Source organism: Ixodes scapularis, unplaced genomic scaffold, assembly GCF_016920785.2.
Source record: "Ixodes scapularis isolate PalLabHiFi unplaced genomic scaffold, ASM1692078v2 PGA_scaffold2__306_contigs__length_199485367, whole genome shotgun sequence".
NCBI classification, from domain to species: domain Eukaryota; kingdom Metazoa; phylum Arthropoda; class Arachnida; order Ixodida; family Ixodidae; genus Ixodes; species Ixodes scapularis.
In genome coordinates this window covers 34,067,886-34,083,850 of record NW_024609857.1, presented here as the reverse complement: position 1 = coordinate 34,083,850, position 15,965 = coordinate 34,067,886, and the positions used below count along the sequence as shown (strand labels likewise).

Sequence of the window (15,965 nt, the reverse complement as noted above, 5' to 3'; positions counted from 1 at the left end):
TTGTACAAGTCGGTAAATGAGCATGCCGTGACAGCTTTGTGTTCTAGCCACCAGGTAATGTTGATTTTACAGATACTATCGTCATTTGAGAACATGGCAACATCTCACTCAAACTCGTGCGTCAACGGTGAATTCAAGGCGCACTGACACCTTGAAAGCAATTATTTTTTTTTGCACGAAACATTAAATTATGATTTGAAGACAGCACCCAAACTTTGTTTTTGCTGCCGAGTCAAAGTTTTGCGGGGAAAACTCAACAAATTCTAACCGAAACCAGTGGACCAATGGGGCACCGTAACGTCGTAGTGCACGGGAGTCGTGGGGGTTTGGGCCTCAAAAATAGCGAAGTTGAACATGTTCACTGATGAAGAAAAATACGCTAGCTAAAGCAATTACGCTTTAACAATGTTAATAAAGGTGCATACTATTTGGTATGACTCAAATAACAAAAAATGTTTCATGTTGTTTTTCGGAGAAGAGACAAAATGCATGCACGTTTTCCCATAGGAATGCACAGAAGCACCACAAAAGTAGACTGGTTGCTGACTGCTTCAATTTACCTTTTGGAAGCCACATGGACACTAGCACCAGTTGAACCTCTAGCGTACATTATAATCACTCTATGGTTGCAAACATACCTTAAAGGGGCACTGACACCCCAAAGGTTGTATTTTTTTTATTGTCTAAAAAGATGCAAGTTGTAGTCATAGACACGCAAAAAAAAACGCACCGCGAAAACAAATTTTCTTGCGCGCGTGCGCACCTTTTTATTTTTGGCGTTCTCCCCCGCTGCTGACCTCCTTGCTTCTTTTGATCGGTGACGTCAAAAATCATGAAATTTAGAAGCTTTGCAGGCGACATTTCTATAACATTTAATAATGGCAATCGTAAAACGTGTTTTTTAACGCAATTGCAAACGCACTACGGCCCTTCTTTTTGAAATACCAAAAATCGGAGTCCGGTGTGATGTTGCTTCCTGGATTTCTATCCTCCCTCGGAAAACTCTGCGGCGCTCGAGCAGAGGATGATCGGTGAGTCGTGGAAGAAACCGGTTTTTTCCCGTGCCGGCACCCTTCTATCCCGCTCCTCACTTCCTCCTCGCTCCGGGTCGCGGTGGCAACGGCGCTTTGCTTCGTAGCGTGGAGTGGAGGTCCGAAAGGAAGTCGGCTCGCAGGAGACCGCAAAATTTGACGTCACTGCACTGGCGCGGATCGCGCGGGAACTTCAAATTCGGCATTTGGAAATTCTTTTTTTACTTCACAATTACTGGACTCCCAAGTTTCATATTTTGAGGGTAATGTCCCGGTATCGTTTTTAATCGTTTTGGATAATAAAAAAAATATGATTTTGATGTGGCAGTGCCCAATTAAGAGTTTTTTCTCCGCATTGTTTTTCCTACAGGGGTCACCAGGCGGCGGCATGTCCCAGCCTGCTTGCCCTGGTTCAGCGTCGGGGCCAGCTGGGCAGCCTGGCCCCAGGGGCCCACAGGGCCCTGCTCAAAGCCCTGGTGATAGCGTGCACAGCCAACCGGTCTCCCCAGGCCCCCCGCCTCTGGGAGGCCCTGCTGGGGCCGCTGCAGCTGCACTTCACCGAGCTCTTCGGCGGCCCCGACGAGGCACGCCGCAGCCTCGTGGAGCCGCGGCGAAGCCAGGCGCTGGACCTACTGGAATCCCTGGCCGGCGTGGCAGAGGGGGCCACGCCCCAAAACCTGGCCCTGGTGAAGCCGCTGCTGCTGCCCGTGCTGAGGGGCCTGGCCCCGCTGGTGGGGCTGCTCAGGCCCCAGCCGGCCCTGGCCTCCGGAGCCCTGCAGCTGTTTCGGGCGGCTGCACGTCGTCTGCTCTGCTTCCTGGGCGCGGAGGACGCGGGGGAGCTGTGCCAGTGCTGCTTGGCGCTGGCGAGGCAGTTTGCGCAGGACACCACAGGTTGGCTCCGTTGGCTCTTTTTTTATTTTAGGGTGCGTCTGGGGGCATTGGTGCTGGAAAGTGGGAGAATCTCATTTTAAATAAATAATTGCTGTGTTTTTATTAAAAATATTTGAATATCTTTTTAGTTTTTGCAAACAGTAGTGTGTTTTTAGTGTGCGACAGTGTAGTCACGAAGATCCTTAATAGCTGTTGCTGCAGTGACTGCAGGAATAGAGCTTTCATTTTGAAACAACGGCCGTTTATTTCATGCAGGGGTTCTTGAACTCTCTTGAGGAGCCCGTACCTGCCTTGAATGGCAGCTGAGGAACCACTCTTGGTGTCATCAGCATTGGTGCAATAAAGCAGCACAGGAGACATCAGATCTTGTTAACAATAATGAACGTACTAGGGTATGTTTGGCTTATAGTTAGGCATTAATGAGTGGCTAAATTCTGCTAAAATAACTGCAAAAACACTTTACTTGGGAGGTAGGGACAGTTGAGAGAACTTGAGAGCTCGAGCAACCCATGAGGGTGCTCTGGGGAGTTCCAGGGTTCCGAGGAACTTGGTTTGAGGCCCAATTGTCTAATGGTCGGTGCACCTCTAGGGCGCTTCAGCGTGGAGGTTGCTGCTGAGGAGAGCCACTGCCAGGACCTAGGGGAGCTGCTGGAGCTGCTGACGGAGCTGCTGTCCAAGGACTTCTTGCACATGGGTCCCCCCTCAAGTCCCCAGGGGGCCCTGCAGCCAGAGCCCGTGTGTGCTTCCACAGTGGTGCTTGAGGGACTCCAGCTACTCCTGCCCCTCCTCAGCGCCCAGTTGCTCCAGGTGAACTAACGTCCAAGCAGTGCGAGTATGGCACACACAGCCCAGGATGGACTCCACGTTTGGTGCTGTGTAAATTTGATGTATAACGGAGTATTGTACGTAGTAGCTCAGTGAGGTGAAATAACTACTTGTTGGGTTGAGGCAGAACTCGGTTTCTTCCTTCCTATGAAACGAGCAGCAAGCAGTATTAAAAACCAATATTAAAGACGAGACAAAAGTTTGATTTTGGACATGTTGGCTATACTATTTAAACAGTAATAGTAAGGCAGAGAGGGGTGGGTTCTGCCCTGTTCGTCGTTTACCAAAGTTACCATATCCAAGACTGCTCGAGGAGAAAGTCTGTTAATTTTGAATAGTTACAAAAAACTTTAAGGCTAGGGTAATTATGTTTGATTCACACTAGCTGGTTTGCGCATTTTCTTTTTGTTTATTACCTCGTAAGAAGAATCCAAGAGAGCTTTCAGACTCAAAGAAAAGCTGAGTTAGGCAACCTTAGCACACTGCCTCGTTACACGTTGATCGCTAGTCACGCCGTCTCGGCATGCCGAGTCGTCACACGACTCCTTAGGTTATTCCAAAACTCTCCACTATGCCCAAACCTCTTCTTATCACTAAACGGGGCTGGCGGGGCCATGCGAACTGCACGCAGTGGCTTTAGGGGCAAGCCAGTCTACCCGCGGAGGCTAACCTTTGCCCCCTCTCCTTGCTGTTGTAGTTCCCTTCCCTGTGCCTGCAGTACTTCAAGCTGGTCGCCCTGGTTGGTGAGCTGCACCCCTCCAAGGTGTGCCAGCTGCCTGAGGGACTGCTCCAGGCCCTGCTCAGTTCCATCCGGCTGGGCCTCACAAGGTGTGCCGGGGTGTCTCGTGCTTTGTGTGGCCTTAATGCAAAGTGCACCCGACTGCAGTGGCAAAAAGAGATACAGTCGAACCTCGATATAACGAACTTCAATGTAACAAAATCCTCGATTTTACGAAGTATTTTATTTTTCATAATTTCTTGCCCATAGACCCCATGTATTTTTAGTCTCTATATAACGAAGTCTATTTTGCTCCTATTTCAATATAACGAAGCACCATTGCCATAGAAGTCAATAAATAAATAGACTCTAAAAAACAACTTCGCAAAAAAATTGTGGTTAAAAAAAAATTATGCGCAAATGCGAGCGCTTGAGAGGTTACTTCACGGGGACAGGCCTTCCAACGTTCCTAGGCTGCCCGAGGATGCGGCGCCGGTAGCGCCGGCGAGGCATGCGGCAAAGCGCATTCCGCGGGGCTGGCCAGAAAATGCCGAGCAAAAAGTTAACACGGCATAACAGCATCACCACTGACATTCACTGATCATCAATAGTCCACTGTACCACGGGTAGCGCGGGAGCCAACTTCAGCGGTGGAGCGACGTGAAGGCGCGACCGCACGGGCAGTGCCATCTAGGAGAGGACCGAGAAGACCGATTATCGTCTTGCGAGCGTGATGTAAAGCAAAGGCGCAGGGGGCAAGTAAACTGTGCGGGCAAGAGTGCTGTGTAGGTTGGAAACATTGGCACCGCCTAAACAGCTTTATTTTTCAACCGGGTGGTTCACTCACGTGCTTGCTGCCATGGGGAAACGTAAAGTTCTTTCTTTGGATGAGAAAGCAAACGTTTTGGACGCCATCTCCAAAGGCGAACGGAAGAAGGATGTCGCGGCTCGCTTTGGTATACCGCAGAGTTCCCTTTCAACAATTTTAAAAGCAGAGGATTATATTCTCGGCTCTCTGAAGAGTGGCACAAGCGGCCAACGAAAGCGACTGAAAGCTGCAACTTACGAGCATGTGAATAAGGCAGTCTTCACTTGGTTCATGGACACTCGTGTGCAAAATATCCCACTGAGCGGGGCTGTCCTGCAGCAAAAGGCCAAGGACTTTGGATGTCTTCTGGATGAAGACAAATTCAAGGCGAGCAGTGGATGGCTGCACAGGTTCAAGGCCCGGCACGCAATTGTCGGAAAAATGACAAGTGGGGAATCGACATCGGCCGATACGCCCGAAGCTGCTGCTGGGGTCGAAAAGGAACTGCCGGGAATCACTATGCGCTACAAGCCAGCTGCCATCTACAATGCAGATGAGACTGTTTTTTTTTATAAGATGCTCCCAAATAGGACACTGGCCCTTAAAGGAGATCGATGCCACGGAGGGAAACAAAGCAAGGTGCGGGTCACGATTCTTCTTTGCGCGAATATGGACGTGAATGACAAGCGGATGCCGTTCATAATTGGAAAAAGCAAAAGGCCGAGATGCTTCAAAGGTGCTCGGGACCTCGAGATCGAATACACGTCCAACACAAAGGCGTGGATGACCCGTGACATCTTCCGCGGATGGCTTGGTGACTTCGACAAGGCGATGAAGAATGACAGCCGCAGTGTGTGTCTACTGCTGGACAACTGTTCCGCGCACCACATGCCAGACCTGGAGCTAACAAACGTGGAGCTGTAGTTCTTCCCACCGAATTGTATGTCCCTGATTCAGCCGCTCGACCAGGGCATTATCAACAGTTTGAAGTGTGTGTATCGTAGGCGGCTGATCGATAAGCTCCTTCTCAACCTTCGCTTGAAACGTTCAACGAACGTGGACATTTTCCAAGCACTGGAGATGCTCTCCGCGTCTTGGAAAGCCACGACGGACGGAACCATTCAGAACTGTTTCCGGAAAGCTGGGTTTGAAACTCCTCCAGCATCAGCAGCCAGTGCTCTCGGGGAAGGAAGCGGAAGTGCTCCCACAGTATCGTCCTTTCCAAGTGAAGATGAGACGGAGTCAAACCAAGAGGCACTTCTGGGAGCATGGCAGTCCCTCCGTGGCGACGGTGTTGTCCCCGACGATGTCTCTCTGGACGACTACCTCTACGGGGACTCGTGCGTCGTTGCCACGGAAGAGGTTTCTGACGCTTCCATCGTGCAGGATGTGGTCGGGAACTCGACGGAGGACGACGACGATTCTGAGGCAGATGCTCGCAATGGACGTACTGAGGAGGTACACGGCGTCGCATGGGCAGCAAGATGCCGTGCAAGCGCTCTGGGCGCTCGAACGCCGTATGACGCCGCTGCTACTGTCCAACAAGACGCAAGCAAAACTCACGGACTAGTTTGCCCCTAAATAAAAGTCATTTTCGGTGAGTTTTCATACCCGTAAAATGTTTCGGAATTTTTTTTGCATGCTAAAGCCAAATTTCGATTTAGCGAAATTTCAATGTAACGAAGTAAATTGCGAATTTTACCGACTTCGTTACATCGAGGTTCAACTGTAGTGCTTAAACAACAAAACTGATGGGTGTTACCTCCTTCTGGTCGTGAGGTTTACTAGCTTGGTTAGGAGTATACGCTTGAGGGTGGGATTCGTCGGCTCATAGCCACGCATGACTGTACTAAAGGTCAGATTCTATTACATTGAGTTGAGCTTATGGTGCACTCTATTGAGCGCGACCCTTAGAGCTGAAATTTGTTTAGCTCGAGTTTCTAGTTGACCTTCCCAGCACAGACCATGATTAACTTAGCTGAGCGGTATAGAACCTGACCTTCAAATAGTGGTTCTGCTTTGGCCGACCCGAGTGGTTGCCTAAATTTTTAGGCAATGCCTCCGATTGGACGATGCAGGTCGATTTTGTCGGATTTAAGCAGGCCATGAGTTGGGACCTCTGTGACAAAATTTGCTCCAACCTAACCCGGGAGCGGTTGTCTGCTAACCCTCCCAATTCATCGATGTGAGCTCTGCTCACCCCCCAATGTGCCAACCTGATGAACGAGCCTTCTTTGAATTTTGTCAATGGCGGGCAATTGCTCACTGTTACCAGTAGCCTTCACTTCTGGCATCGCAGACCTTGCGATCTTCCAAGCGTGACCTTGACCAGCATGATCATGGTCAAACAGTTTGGAGCTGGATGCATTGGCACGCGTCAAGCTGAAAATTTGTAGCTTTCTTCCCCAGCTCTCTCGTCACAAGTGTACCCCTCGCGATTGATTAACCGGTCAGTTTTGTTGGGCACGTTCCCTCGGCAGCTTCTCGGCCGAAGTGTGCGGCCTGTGCCTGGACCTGGTGGCGGTGCTGGCCATGGAGGTGCATCGCCAACAGCTGCAGGCCACGCCCATGGGCCACGCGCTGCAGCCCTTCCTGCGCCTGCTTCTGGAGATGGTGCTGCTGCAGCCCCTCGACTCGGAGCTCACCCTGGTGGCGGGGGGCGCACTCTTTGCCCTGCTCTGCTGCTACCGGGTGAGGCCTGTCCGCCATTCTTTTTTCAGGGCAGCAGGTCGAGGGGTTTTTGCCGGCGAGCCGACCTTTTGCGTGTGTTCGGAGACCGCAAAGTTTCGTCGTAGGAGAAACGGGGATGTGTAGAATGCATTGTTGCCCGATGGTTACAAGAATTATCCTTTGGAAGTGGTATTTCGGGGCAGTAGAATTGAAAACAGTTTTAATGGTCACTGGTAGGGTTCAAACGGCAGGGATGTCCTTCAGTCATCTTGCTTCTAGTGCGGGCTTTCAACTTTCCATGACGCTTCAGCATTTCGTGATCCTTTAGCGTACACACGCAGCTGAAGCACAACAGAACACAATCACGTGCTAGAGCAGGGGTCTCAAACTCATTCAGGTGTGGGGGCAGCCCACCCCCGTAAGGTTGAGGGCCAACGCACGCAGAGAGTGCCCAGGACATGCTTGAGTACAAAAGAATGATAAACAGTAGTAATTTTCTCTTTGCAAAGTAGCCAAGTCTTTCAGTGACGAAAATAATCCCTGGCCCATTTGAGATTTTCTAGAGAAGGGACCTCGTGATCTCTGCTTTTGTAAACTTGCATCCTTAGCTTTGATTTTCTAATGTGACTATTTTAGGCTCATCCTAGATCTGATAACAAGATTTTAAATTACACTGCACCGCTAACTTGCTTGCACTTTTTTTAATAGAACAAAAGAGGACAAACACCCTCGTTGCCATGTCGCCAAATTTTCTGGGAAATTGATTGACTTCAACACTACTTAAAAATAAAGGGGGAAAAAAAACACGTTCAGCCTTTCTAATCTCGTGAAGAAGGAAGACCAGCAGAGCTGTACTCGATACACTGTGTGCTTCTTCTTCGTCGTTGTTTGTTTTTCGCACTGTTTCCTACGATGAATTCCCACCAACGCGCCCAAGTATCCATTCTTCTATTATAGATGGAGCCTGGAAAGGTTGGCGCCATCTACGAGTGACGGCGGAAACCATACTGGTTGTGTGCTTGCCGCCGTCACTTATAGATGGCAGTAGCTGTCCAGGTAGGTTTGTGTCGACACACCGGATACGATATTGGGGAACCTAGCCCTTAACAGCTCTGCTGTAAAAGAAAAAGAAACTTTTAATACAACGGTTTCTGTTTGCCTGGCAATTTTTATAGCAGCGTTTTAAGGCAATTTTTGTCTTTTAATTGTGTTCTTCGACTCCTGAAAACCCATGCTCAAGCTTTATCTTAGGAAGTTGCTCCTAGAGAGCAAGAGCTTGTGCAGTCGTGGTGAGTCCTAAAAGAGCTTGCGCTTTAGGACTCAACCATTAGAGTGGTTGGATTGTCGTACTGGTGATTAACATGAGAAAGAGCTCGGAAGCAAAAATTAAAGCAATCCAATATACCGAGTTCAATGGAAAACGTAATAGAGAAAAATATGTGCACATGTTATAAGTGCAGAGCTATGCTTTAAGTACAAATATACTGACGACAGGAGACCAATATTTATGACACATATAACCTCTTGATGCACGAGAATGGGGGTTCCCAGCCAGCCGTTTGATGCTTGAGGGCCGTGTTTCGCGGGCCATGTGATTGAGACCCTTGTGCTAGAGGCTGAGCGTCTGATACAGACGCCCTGACCTTTTAATCCTGCCGGAGGTCACAGCACATTTGTTTTTTTTAATTCTGGACTCTGCTGTTTTTCTTGACACTTGTGGCTTCGGAATATTAACATATTAATTGTTACTGTTTACTGTTGTCTTCTCAACATGGATTGACCTATGAAGTAGGAGATTTATTTTTTATTCCTCGAGCCATGAATTTTATCACCGAGGTTCTTTTTCGAGTGATACTGAAGGTCTTGAAAATGGCAATATCATATTGACAGGTTTTCATGGACCTGTCAAGACCAGAATGAAGAAAATTATGATTTAAAAAAATAAAAATAAAGCAGATGTATTTGATTTAAATACATTTGATTTATTCGAGTCAGATTACTTTGATTTAAATCACTGTAGCTGGAAAATAGAATCCTTACCATCGGGTGTATTTTTTAAGATGGCAGATTGATTGATCAATTCATCCAATCACAAAGAACAATACAGAAAGAATTATTTTAAATTTAGAAGTACAGTTTAATTAAAAACCTTTCATCGCAGTAATGCTCACCATACTAAAACAAAAACAGCTTTATTTTTTTGTGTTAGTTATATATTTGTTTTTACATTAAGAACCGAAGTAAAAAAAAAAAAGTCAGACTCCTTGAGGAGCATTACTAAATTCCCTCTTTTGTGTAGAGCTAAATAATGTAATGCATTTTATTTATTTATTCATTACCTACTTTGCCCAGCGGGCATTGTAGTAGGGTGTGGTAGATATATGTTATCTTATCAAGCCATGCATGTTTCAAGTGCCAAAAGCATTGCTTCTTCCCCCAACAACCAAATCTTCTTGTAAGAACTACTTCGCGCGGCATATAAACAATACGCAAAACTTGCTTTTTTCTTGAGGTGAAAATTTATTTTTCTTTTGAGTTCTAACTTGATTGAAATAGGACATTATTTTTTTTCTTTCTAGTTTTTGTCTTTTGCATTCAGGTTTTGTTGCAATAGGACATGACATAGCTTGTGAGCGAAGTGAAAGATTAGCACTTCTTTTTGCTTGTGTTCAGCCTCATATAAATCTTTTTTGCTCGATGACTGTTTAAATACAAAACAAATGCACATAGAAGGCATCAAATTATAAACGGTAAAGAAAAAAATATTTTCGGGATTATTTTTTTGCTTGATTTGTAACATAGTAAAATAGGTCCGATTTAAGTCGCAATTTAAATCACGTTTATTTTTGTTCTCCACCCTGTTAGAGTAGGATAACCTTCTCTATGGGTCTCATTGCAGAGATAGGCACAAAGAGTTACCAGTGCTGGGCTTGTATCCCACAAGGAGTTGCCTATGTAGCCGTAAACAGAAACTAAAATATGCAGACAGTTTGCTTGTTGGTGTTGCCTGTTGGTGATACAACAGACTTTTTAGGGGCGAAGCTCCTTAGGGGCTAGCCATGTCCGTATGTCCATCCGCCGTCGGGTGCACGTGCTCCTGCTCGTGAGCTCACGCGCTCACGAGCATGTGCTCCCGTGCTCGTGTAGGGCAAGAAAAAACAAAACAACTGCATCTTCACGTGGTGAATGATGTTGATTGGGGTGAAGCTCTGGTTGTGCTTGTCTGCGTAGACGGTGAGCCGCAGCATGCCAAGCCTTTCATTCGTTTTCATCCATGTCAGAAAGAGAATGTGTGGTATGGAACGTGGTAATACTATACGCATTTGAGCATTTGACCGCAGCGTGACATGGATGAAAACGAACGAAAGGCTCGGCATGCTGCGGCTCAGCATCTACGCAGACAAGCACCACCAGAGCTTCGCCCCAATCAACATCATTCACCACATGGAGATGCAGTTGTTTTTCTGTGAACATAGAATAGAGGTATGCAGGACTAATCTGTAGAGTGGTTCACCAGATTATCGTATTTATTTGAAAATAGGCTGACCTTTTTATGAACAGACCTGCGTGTCTACTTTCCCACAGAACCCACGAAGACCAATTGTTAAGACTTACAAAAAGGAGCCATTGAATGGTAAAGCAAAGATAACGTTTGGAATGCGATCCACACACAACTCATTTGCATGTTCTGACGTTATCGGTGCCTCGTCATTCATTGGGCCTCTTCCACAAATCACAACAATAGGCTATTCTTGATCATTGCAGAGAAATATACACACAGGCATTATTCATAGGGGGGTCGACCTATTTTCGAATAAATACGGTGTTTGCAAGATGTGGACTGCATCTTGTCAGTGCCATAGCGCATGATGGAAATGTTCATTTTTCAAGCGATGGCTCATTGAACTGGCTTCTGTAATCTCTGCTCTGACAGATTAGTGGGAAAAGAGTGCGGGAAGTACACAAAGCCTGCGGTACTTCCAAGTCCTTGGGCCGTTCAAGGCCAATTGCTTGTCACCCTGCCCAGTGGCGTAGCCAGGAATTTTTTTCGTGGAGAGGGGGTGTCCCGTGGCAGAGATGTCTATGACTTGGGGTGCGTTGGCGTCAAAATGCATGTGTATATTACAGGGTCGGCTGGACTTTGGGGGAGGGGGTCGGTGCCCCATAAGCTTCCCTTCCAGGCTACGCCACTGACCCTGCCTTATTCAAGGCTGAACAGGCTTCTGAACCACAACAGACTTAATTTTTACGGGTCTGAAGACCTCTGCCACAAATATTACCTTACAGTAGCTTCATTCCTAGCACGTAGCAACAAGGCCACTTCTGCAGATATTTGGCAAGTATTGTGTAGTATTAGTGGATGGTTACAGAATATAATAGAGTTGAGTTGTCTGAATGACCTACCATAGTTAGGAATTCATAAATGAATATCAGGAACAGTAAAGCCAGTAAAATGTGGACTTCAGGATTCTCGAAGTTAGCATATTACGGTCATGTTCCGTCAATATGGATGCCCTGTTATATAGACTATTTTCGGAGACAAACAGGGAAAATACGAGCATTTTTGTCTCATTATTATGAGAAACTCGCGAAATGGACCATTTCTGTGTGGAATAGACGTGTCCATATTAACAAGACACGTCGTCTTCTAACCGCAGGAGCACTTCGAGCAGCTGGGTCAGGCGCTGGTGTCGAGCCAGGCGGACGCCGAGGTGGGGCAGCGCCTGGCACAGGCCCTGGCCACCCTGACCAGGGCACAGCCACTGAGCCTGGACCGGCCGAGCCGGCTGCGCTTCAGGGATGCCTTTGAGGCATTCGTCACGGACGTCAGGGGCTTCCTGTGCGTCAAGTGACGGGTGCGGGCCGGCGGCGGGGAACAGTGCCATCCCGACATCCGAACCACTGCCACCTGTCGTGTCGAACAGAGTGCTCTTTCGCGGCTCGAACGAGTAAAGCGGCAATCGTTTTTATTTCTCGACAAGGGGCTCGGCTTCTTCCGGGGACGGGAACGGAGATCGGTGGGAGTGACTACGAAAGGAGGTGCCTCAGGTCCGCGAACCGCCCAGGTACCTGGAAAAGTTAGTATGCGTAAGGAAAGTTGGTGGTGGCTGGCTGGCGCGGGAGTGTGGCATTCCGTTAGAGAATCGAGGTTGCCAGACGTCCCTTGAAATACAGTATCGTGGAGCGGTGTGGTCACTTGTCACTGACAGGGTGAGAAGGGTAGGGCGTCTCTTTCCTGTACACAGCCTCCAGCGCGGGCTCGTTGCATTTTGCCATACTGGGTGTACACGCCGAAGACCCATGAGACGCCGAAGCGTTACCGAAGGCAAGAAGCTCGTGCAGGAGGCGAGACAACTGAACAACCTCCCTTCCATTCTCATCTTATCTGCGACTACAGTTGCACACAACTTCGTGCGAGCAGTGGCGACATGCTCGTGGAGTAGAAACGCCCAATCTATCAAACCCCACCAAGCCTGTGAATTTATAAAATTGCAGATTAGGGACGTGGGTTTGACTTGAACGGTCAGATGACACGGAAATGTTCCCTTCTCAAACGGATCGGCGGTAGGACAGTTGTCTGGTGCACCTGACACCAGAGGTACTACCTCTGGTGCAGTGTTGTTCAACATAGCACCAGAGGTACTATTTTGTTGCATGCCACATTCTGTAAACAATGTCATACTTTTGGGTTTAATGTTCCTGTAATTTGCTGAAACTTTGCAGCAGGAAGTTTGCCATTGCCAGTGGGTCAAGTGTATAGTTGATATAGCTGCGGCCCCCGCGATCCAATAAGAGCGTCGAAGCAGGGCACGTGACAACACTCCGTGGTCGAGGCTACGGAGGCCCCGTTACCGCCACAGCAACAGCGCCGTCTGCGACAAAAAGTAGGTCTAGGCTTCTTTTAATGGCTACTGACTTCGCGCAATGGCAACTTTGAGAATATATAAAAGAAAAAACAGGAATACATATTCATGCATTTATTAGTTTCAATTATTTTTAAACCAAAAAAGGTGACGTCGCATACGTTTCCGATGCAGATTTTTTTTTCTCCTTGTAGTGCCATGGCCGTTAGCGATAGCAGCACTGCAGCCGTGTAGTCGACCGCTTCCACTCAAAACATCGCCCTGGCATTAGCATCCACCAGATATTCAAGGGTAAATTCAGTGTACGGTTGCCTAATGAACTGTTCCCAAAGAACATGCTATTCTAGCGGACGGCAATGTTGTGGCAGTGGACATTCATCCGAAGTTGGTTGGTTTCGCAGCAGACGACTCTTAGCCAGCAGATGGATGAAACTTCGCTCCGACGCTCTTATTGGGTTACGTGGGCCGTAGCCTCCACAGTGCACCAAGTTATTGTGAAACGGAGTATGGACAGAAGAGCTTGTCTGGTGAAATCGATAAAATTTAAGATGGCAGCTGATGAAGAGATTCGAAGGAAGGGTGAATGGAATCTGAGAAAGCACATCATTTTCACATGATATCCCCATCATCACCACTGGCAGTCTCGTGGCCGCCACAACAGAGTAGATATTTTCAGCTGGTGCCACGCACTTAGGAGGGGGTGGGTACTCGACTTATAATTTGCAGATTTCCCAAATTTGGAAAATTTTAATAGTGGGTGCTTTCATGGTGTTTTTTGGTAATTAATTTTGCACAATTGTAGTCTAAGCAGTAAAAAGAAATTGTCGTGTTTTTTTCACCACGAAAGCAAACACATCACCGAATGCTCAGTGTCTGCCCAAATGTTGCAATAGCGGTCCAGACCAGATGCAAGAGTATCGGAGCTTGCCATTATCGTGTTAAAGTTACCGGTAATTTTTTGGAAAATTTCAATGGGAACAACTGCTTCGTCAACAAAGCAGTTGACGAAGCCCATGGATACTTGGAGGCGAATGACACTATATGTCGGGAACAGGCCTCAATTTCCCATTAAACGTTTTAGGAAATCAGTACTTTGTAGCAAGACAACGGTTCTGAAATTTTGGCATCTGTTCCAGATCGCTGTAATACTACATTTGGGCAGACTGGGTATTTGGCAATCCGTTGTGTACTTTGCAATGAAAAATAATGTTTACATTTCTTTTTGGCAGGGGACACATTGTATTACGAAAATAAGCCATGGGGAAAGGGAAGAAGAGGAACAAAGGACAAATACAAATCTCCAAACACAGCTAGGAGATCTGTGTTTGTTTTCTGTCCCTCTTGTTCCCTTTCTCCAGGGCTTATTTTCGTACTTGTCCAGCTCGCTTGCACCTTTGCATTATCGACACATTGCATATTTGCGAAATTGGCAAAAATTAAGTTGCCGCAAAACACAAGTAGACAGCAGTATTTCAGCCCTTGTTCCAGGACTGCTGACCTGCTACATTTGGTCTGCGGAGCGCAAGTTCGTCTGCTACTTCCACAGACGTTGCGATGATGCCAGAACGCTGAGCTCTTATTGGTTGGTTGAAAAAAATAGTGAGTAGACCTGAAGGCATCTAGGATTGGGGTCTACCAACACCACCTAGACAGAAGGCCTCCGCATGGTTTCCTCTTCTTCTATGAAACGTCATCACAGTCGGATCGCGCTCGGTCGGCTATTGGACCCGAGCCCGACCTTCAACGCGCTGATTGGCCACGAGCCGCAGCCGAACACTGACGCAGCACTCGTGCCCAATCTCTCGCCTCGATCGATCTGACTATGATGACGCGTGTGGAGGCCTTCTGTCTAGGTGGTGTTGGGTCTACCCACTATCCTTTCAATCAAAGCCGATCGGAGCTCGGCATCGTTCTGACGTCGCAGCAGCTCCTGCGCAAGAAGCAGAAGATTAATTCAAAACTTACTCGTGCTGTATGAGCCTGCAACCTTGCGTTATCTGGGCAGCCTCATTGGTGAAGTGGCAGGCGAAGAGAAGCAGGTTTCGAGGCTGCACCTTGAGGGCAAACCTCATGAACAGCAGTGAGTAGATGCACAGAGCTGCAAAACAACAGTACAGATTGCCTTCACAGCAGACGACGCCACCCAGCAAGCAGCGAAGGTAACCGACAGATGATGGAGTATTGCTAGCAATAGAGTGTCGTCGTTAACAAAATTATGTCCACTACTTCATTGTTATGAGCTGTCTAGTGTTTGCTGGAGGCACGGATTCCAGAGATGCATCTGACACCTTCAAATATGTAATGCGCAGGCCTATTTTCATTGTGCTGACACCCAACAAAATAGCGGATTGTTGTCATGTGAAAACATTCTGCAACTATACCAGTGGTCATCTTGCCGCTGATGAAGCTCGGGTCCTTCTTGATATCAGCGATTGCAGCTATGGGGATTCCCCAATTGGCAACTAGAAAGAAAGTCGTCGATGATTCAGTCTTGAGGATGGGCCTGAGAACACTGCCGTTGTCCTAGTAGCCTTACCAGGGCCCCAGAAGTGCTGCACAAAAGGAGTGAAAGACGAAGTTAATATCTTGCCTTTTTTTATTTGTTTTTAATATTTGAAATTTAGTTTTGAAAGCCTAAAACGATCGACACCTATTCAAGATGGTAATTGCAGGACAAGCATCGTTCGTATCAAGTATTACTAAAGGGAGCGCATTACTACGTCCCCCAGTGAAGTACGCTTTATCAAAGATGAGACTTACCGTGCTGCAAGGTCAGTGCGGTCGGCCACCCAGCAGCGCGGATAGGAAGATGAAAGAGTCAAATATATGTTTGCGGTCAAAACCGTTACTCAAGAAGACTGTATTTATAAATCGCGATAACGTTCAGTTTACCTGCATAAGTACTGCCGAAATTCTTTGCTTCCGAGCTGTTTGACGATCTGGCTGGCGAAGTTGGACATCTTGCTTGCTTTAGATCAGACGGAACAAAAGATTTGCTGACACTTATACGCGCCTACTAGACCTCTCCGAGTCTTTAAAGCTTTGCGAACAATGAGTGGATTTGTGAGTAGATCCGCTTTTGATGTAACTAATGCCAACAACTATTCGATTACAAGCAGAAGCAGACTTCCTCTATCCTCAACACCATTGCGCGAGCC

General features: G+C 47.4%; 2 protein-coding genes and 1 pseudogene across 2 annotated transcripts in view; 2 read left to right on the top strand and 1 right to left on the bottom strand.

Annotated features, from left to right (window-relative positions):
- Window positions 1-11,913, top strand: part of LOC8053561 (exportin-4) — a 33,286-nt gene extending 21,373 nt beyond the window's left edge. Inside the window, exons 14-18 of the mRNA XM_029989953.4 lie at window positions 1,402-1,922; window positions 2,512-2,729; window positions 3,445-3,575; window positions 6,754-6,964; window positions 11,602-11,913. Coding sequence (XP_029845813.1) covers window positions 1,402-1,922; window positions 2,512-2,729; window positions 3,445-3,575; window positions 6,754-6,964; window positions 11,602-11,796 — 1,276 coding nt within the window. The 3' untranslated portion in view covers window positions 11,797-11,913. The remainder of the gene's footprint in view (window positions 1-1,401; window positions 1,923-2,511; window positions 2,730-3,444; window positions 3,576-6,753; window positions 6,965-11,601) is intronic.
- LOC120842814 lies at window positions 4,697-6,745 on the top strand (annotated as a pseudogene).
- LOC8053560 (mitochondrial pyruvate carrier 1) lies at window positions 11,894-15,944 on the bottom strand. The gene is made up of 6 exons (XM_002433381.5): window positions 15,700-15,944; window positions 15,568-15,571; window positions 15,344-15,359; window positions 15,189-15,269; window positions 14,773-14,905; window positions 11,894-12,013 (listed from the first exon to the last, which is right to left on the bottom strand). Exons 1-6 carry the CDS (start codon window positions 15,765-15,767, stop codon window positions 11,989-11,991), a joined length of 327 nt encoding a protein of 108 aa, XP_002433426.1. The 5' UTR covers window positions 15,768-15,944; the 3' UTR covers window positions 11,894-11,988.
- Between the last annotated feature and the right edge of the window lie 21 nt (window positions 15,945-15,965).

Bases quoted from the DNA above. Each gene is read 5' to 3' on its own strand.
- LOC8053560 (XM_002433381.5), bottom strand. From the start codon at position 15,767: ATGTCCAACTTCGCCAGCCAGATCGTCAAACAGCTCGGAAGCAAAGAA. The intron at 14,906-15,188 runs GTATAGTTGCAG...GTTGTTTTGCAG, and splicing joins CAGCGGCAAGATGACCACTG to CTCTGTGCATCTACTCACTG. The intron at 12,014-14,772 runs GTAAGTTTTGAA...TAACTTTTCCAG, and splicing joins TGCAGGCTCATACAGCACGA to GTACCTGGGCGGTTCGCGGA.